This window comes from Papilio machaon, chromosome 8, assembly GCF_912999745.1.
Source record: "Papilio machaon chromosome 8, ilPapMach1.1, whole genome shotgun sequence".
Taxonomy (NCBI): Eukaryota; Metazoa; Arthropoda; class Insecta; order Lepidoptera; family Papilionidae; genus Papilio; species Papilio machaon.
Window position 1 is genome coordinate 2,359,060 of NC_059993.1, and position 6,356 is coordinate 2,365,415.

Genomic DNA, 6,356 nt, shown 5'->3' on the forward strand with positions numbered 1-6,356 from the left:
TGTCAATGTCAAACGCAATTCTAAAATGTTTGGTAAAATTGACATGAACAAATTTTGAACTACAAATTTTGTTTTTTATACTGGTTGTAGCTACGTTACAGCTTTGAAAAATATAAATAATCAGGGTTATTTCGTAATTTGTTTACCGAATGAATCAGTTATTTTTAATATCCTAATAAATATATGTTTTAATATTATTAACAACATTCAGCCATGTCTGATAAACGTTCACGACAAACCGGAGATCTAGCTTCTTTAGAACCTGCTGTGAGGGTTAAACAGTTAGCTCACTACGGGACCATGGTTGAAGTTGATGCTAATGTACCACCAAGGAGGTAATATATCAAAATTGTTTTCTTTATCCAATACCTTGTCCAATGTATTAGTCAGTTTAGGGACATCATTATGTGCAAAGAGGAGGATTTGATTAAGGATGAAAGTATTAGGATCTGTGGCACCTCAATCATCAAATCAAATGTACCAATAGCTTTTTTAACATAACAATTTCTGTATTGATGATGTAGTATAGTTAAGATTACACAATTTTTAAATAGCAACAAGGATTATAGGCATATATAATTATTAGTGGTTTAGTTTTAACTTATTTTTAAGCTTTTCACATGCATATTTATGTTTTAGGTACTACAGATCAGGTTTAGAAATGGTAAGGATGGCTAATGTATACTTGGCTGAGGGCAGCCTTGAAAATGCCTATATATTGTATATGAAGTTCATGACACTATTTCTGGAAAAGATAAGGAAGCATCCGGAATATAATACAGTACCAACAGATGTGCGCTCGGTCAATCAAGTCAAATTAAAAGAAGTGATGCCTAAAGCGGAGAAATTAAAACAAAAACTTCTTGAACAATATACTAAGGAACATGAGCTATATAAGGAAAATGAGGTAAATAAAAAGTAATATATTTCCTAGAATAAAGTTACTAGATGTATGGTTTACTGGTTGGTTTCATCTGGCAAAATTCTTTTACAAAAAAAGTTCATCTTTGTTGAACTTAAGCATGTGTAAATCATTTCAGAATGTATTCATAAGTAGATATTCACCAAGGTTTCAGTTAATAAAAGCTGTTTTCTCTTAATTTTTGTCTCTAAATTAAATTCATTGTCTTAATATTACTAAATGTAAACCACTGATGATATCCAAAAAAATCATAGCATGTATTAAAACATTGTGTTGATTAACTCTATGATTATTAATATAGTCTATGAATATATATTTCCAGAAGAAAAGACTTATTATGGAAGAAGCGAGAAAGAAGCAGGAACTAGAAGATGCTAAGCTTGCTGAACGTCTTCAGGCAGATGAGAACAGTCAAGATGGCAGCACCACCACACCACACTTGCTGCATGCGGTATTTAACTTAATTATGTCAATTTTATATCAACTTTGAATTATCTACTACTACTACTACTACTATAATACTATATCATAAATTTGGAACTAATTTCCGAACAATGAAGGGAACAAGGTACTGATTTCATAGGAGGATATGTCAATGGGTCCTATGTAAACTAACATAGGCTTGAAACCCAAATTTTGCAAGTGAAAAGTTTAAACATACAATACTTTACCTAAATCAAGAGTGCTTCTTTCTAACATTACTTTCCAATTTACATAAAAATTAGTAGATCAAGTGAATTTATAAAAAATAAAACTGGACTAAGTCGCAAAACTGTATGTACCATATACCATAGTGTACATAGGAGCCATATATATTACATAAATTTTTTTACCAAAAGATAACAAGTTGTAGAATATGTTTTGGTTTTTATTGTCTTGTCTGTTATATGTTCAGTGTCTATGTTGATACATAAAAACTTGATATTCTCTAATATAAACATATAAGGACGTTAAATAATATTAATTATGTATGTTTCAGGATGAGTGGGCTGTGACCCCGACGGCCCCTCCTGTGGATGGTGTGCTATACCCAGACGACTTCGCGTCTGAGCCGCCGCGCCCCGCGCATCGCTACTCCCCCGTACCGCCCCTCATACCGCCATCGAGACCGCACCAGTAATTATTAACATAGTCTATTTGTTATTTAAAATTATTTCTATTCTAAAATTGTGATTTTATTTTAATTTGTTCTTTTTCAAATTCATTTGTTACAAATATGATTATGAAATATCAAGAAATTATTTCAATAAACAATTCATCTATTTATCTGTCACATTCAGGACAATAGATTTTGTTTGTAAGTGTGACAGTTTTTGTTTTTGTGTCGTCTAGTGAGACGGAGGAGACGTTGCCGTCGTGGTCGGGGCGGCGGCTGCGCGCGGTGCTGGTGCCCGGATCACTGATGGCGCGCTTCCAGGCCCTAGCTGCGTCGCACACCGCGCGCAACCTCGAGCTCTGCGGCATACTCGCTGGCATCCTGGTACACTACTGGCTACTGTTAACTTATGATCGCCTAGTAGTCGAAATCAAATTATTCTTGTTTCTTTTGTGATTTTTTTTATTTTATTATTCTCGCGATGTAGTACAGATGTTAAATTATAATATTCTAGAAAAACAAGCTAGAAATAAATTTTATCACTCCTAGTTTTCTCAAAAGGTATTCTTTTCTTCACGTATTGTTTTTTATTCATCAGGAGCGTGATCAGTTGAAGATCACTCACGTGATTGTGCCGAAGCAGACGGGCTCCGCAGACTCGTGCAGCACCAACAACGAGGAGGAGATATTCCATTACCAGGATCAACATAACCTGATCACACTCGGCTGGATACATGTCAGTATATCCCTTTCTATTGTCTCTGTTTCTTCAAACAAAATGAAAGGGATGACCATATGTTTTGACAGTGGAAACCCACAGTTATATGTATTTAAACATATTGCAGACACATCCGACACAAACAGCGTTCCTGTCGTCAGTTGACCTGCATACACAATGCTCCTACCAACTTATGATGCCCGAGGCTATTGCCATCGTCTGCGCACCCAAATATAATGAGTATGTAATATTAAACGAAGATATTTTTATAAATTAATGATTCTTTGTAATTTAATTTGTATTTATTTGCAGAATCGGATATTTTGCACTGACACCAGATTATGGGATGCAGTTCATTGCAAATTGCAGACAAAGCGGTTTCCATCCGCATCCAAATGACCCGCCTTTATTCTACGTAAGTACTGAAGTTTAAGCAGGAAACCATAATAATCTACATTAAACTGATTTTGACTGTTTTATAATCGTTAGGTTCCTTTTCGGTTGTATTCTATTTTGTACTCTTTTTCAGGATGTGAAGCACATACATCTTGACAACAATGCTGCAGTAGAAATGATAGATTTGCGGAGATGAATTTTACACATCACTACACTATTGCATTTATATTTAGTCAGTGTACAGCTTTAGGAAAACAAAGTTTATTAGTCACGCTACCAATTTCATGTTCTCCTAGTACATAACTTGGTGAAAAATATTATTTATTTATTTATTTTCATGATGGAATAAATGTTATTTTATTTTTACACTATGTTAAAGTTATAAAACAACCTTTTATTGAAAAATGAAACATGAGTTATAATTTTTTTTTTTATGGAAATAAATGATAAGATATTATAAAAAGCTTTAACTGTCAAAATAACACGATTAGAAGAAAAAGGCTTTGGAATATTTTGATGTGCTAATATAAATATATATATATATATATTTTGGAATATTTAAAATCATGAAAAGCAAGTATTTGTGATAAATCACATTATAAATAATACCAAAAGTGTGATATGTATGGATATTAATTTATTTAACAAAGAAAACAAAATATAATTTTGTTGCAATATGGTGTTAAGACCGGATTTTATATTACTGTTATTCATATATAAAAACCGATGATCTGTATATTTGTATAAATAAAGTATTAAATCCACATGTAATTTTTTAATCCAAAGGTACCACTGCTATCGAGTATTCATTTAACATCACTGATAATTTAACGTTTTTTGATGACATCTTTCCGTTTGTCTTATTACCTGTTGAGAAAATGTGCCATTGCAAATCAAATTGTTAACAAGTTTATATTTTCTTCTTTTAACAATTATATAATTTAATTGTGAATCATTGCTTAGAACACAAAAACTCATGTTATAGAAAACTGAAACAGAAACTCTTGTTCCCTTTGAAAGAACAGAGATAAAAGTGTAGTTTTGAAGTGTACACGCATTGAAAATACAAGTGTTTAAGAAAAAACAATACTTTCAAACAAACACCAGTATTAGTTATAATCGAATATTATGTATATCTTGTTGAAATTTTGTTTTATAAAAGTGTTTTTGTTATTTATATTTAAATGAGTTTTAAACGTTTTTTTTTTGTTTTAAATTAATATGATTTTAAGATGTGTTAACTTTTTGCAAAATGTAACCATTTTTTTTAAATAATATTTATGCATAATGTTTTGTTTGTGCCACATTTTTTCCAGACTTATATTTCTGTATTTTAGGAAAATGTTTGCAATTTTTTTTCAAACAACTAAACCTAGTAATGTTTTCATAAAAGCCTCTCAGCATCTGTTATATAAAAAATAATTACATTACTCATGCACTGTATAATAGATTTGTGTAATCAAATGGACCAATGTAAATAAAACTATATTCATAACTGCATAGAGTTTATTATTTACTGCACATTATTTTTTTGTGGAATAAGCTATTTGTGTAGGCCTAAAAACTTACATGTGAGTCGATTAAAAATACACTTTTATCTTATAATTATGAAAATGATAATTTAAAGTGAAGATTAAACAACAAACACATCCAATAAACATACATCTCTATGACTTACGGTACCTACATCTTGTTTCAAACACATCATGGCAGTGCTAAATATTTAAGCGCCTATAGATAAACATAACTCTAGTTTAACCGTTCAGAAACTTTCTAATCGTAGCTTTCTGAAACCAAAATTTCAGTTTAAAAAAATTGTCTGTTTTGCCAAAGATAAAGAGAGGGATGACTGTATGTTTTTTATAGATTTTGTTCTCAGAAACTAACACGCCTTACTTTTGTGCAACGATCACTTCATCTAGAGGTAATATACTATTGATTTTATCATTGTCGATGGATTAAAACAGTTATAAACAATTTCTTGCAAAAGCGTAGGTTTCCATGTGAGCTAAAGCTAAACCTTGTTGTTATTGTAAGCCTTAACTCAATTTCTAACCTTCAAATTACATTATAATTTTACTACCACAATAATACTACAATATTTTACACACTACAGTTTTAATAAGGCACTTTGTGCTTGACATTAATCATAATTTCTTATATTACAGCTAAATTATGTTTTATTATTAATAACTTTTAAATTATACTTCAAAAGTTATTACGGTAGAGAATTCAACATTAACAGATTATAATCATAACTACAGTAAGGAAGATTTTTTTTTGATGTTAAACAAGCCAGCGCTTGATGTAAAGTGATTACATGGTCGAAAGATAGTATGGTAACAAAGATGTAATAAGTAAAATTTTGAATTAAAGTAACTTTTAACGCTATTAAGTTATTAGAGAGTTTGTTTTATTAAAAATCTATTAACTTTGATAAACTCTTGTTAGGTTTCTAAAACAATGAATTATTGCTTTTCTTCATAGCTATTAAATTTATACTCTAAAATTACAGTGCACAAAATTTTATAAATTACATAACATCATTTTTTTATTATTATTTACCTACTCCTACTTGTGAAAAGTACAAAAGTGCAAAATACTACGGGAAAATTTACGTTGAGTAGAATACTTTATAAGTTTGTGAATATTATTTCCTAATTACACGAATTTTTTTTAAATACAAAAGCGTTTTTAAAAATATTTGCTAATAAATTCTCGCAGTAAGTACGAAATAAAAACTTTGTTATAGCGTAGGAGGTAATTTTATTAACTTTATGTTCTAATTATTATTTTAACTAAGTAATACTAATTAAACTTATGCTAATAATTATTATTTCAATCATTGCTTTATTACGATTTCTTAGTTCCTAGCAAAGCAATTGAAGCATAGAAAGAATTAAATTATTTTTATTATCATTTATTCCTATAATTAACTTATTTATATAATCTATAATATTTACGCGCACATTGAATTTTAAAATGTCAATATTCGTATATTTATAATCTATATGACAGTTAACTGATATTTGAAATGCGGTTTTTTGTTTATACCCTTTGTAATTACTACAAGTTTATGAATATTTTATGATCATATTATATAAGTTATATTAATATATTATGGTCAATACAGTGATGACAGAAAAATGTTGTTTCCTCTTTTTTTTTAAGAAGAATAACGACAAGGTAAGTCATTTTATTTACAGCCAAATCAACAAATACGT

The 6,356-nt window shown here is 29.8% G+C and overlaps 1 protein-coding gene across 1 annotated transcript; it reads left to right on the forward strand.

The window, feature by feature from the left end:
• The first annotated feature begins 72 nt into the window (after positions 1–72).
• Positions 73–3,436, forward strand: LOC106720592 (STAM-binding protein-like A). Its single transcript, XM_045678985.1, has 9 exons — positions 73–335; positions 640–907; positions 1,245–1,373; positions 1,902–2,038; positions 2,255–2,402; positions 2,617–2,754; positions 2,864–2,976; positions 3,049–3,151; positions 3,266–3,436. Exons 1-9 carry the CDS (start codon positions 214–216, stop codon positions 3,326–3,328), a joined length of 1,221 nt encoding a protein of 406 aa, XP_045534941.1. The 5' UTR covers positions 73–213; the 3' UTR covers positions 3,329–3,436.
• The last annotated feature ends 2,920 nt before the right edge of the window (positions 3,437–6,356 follow it).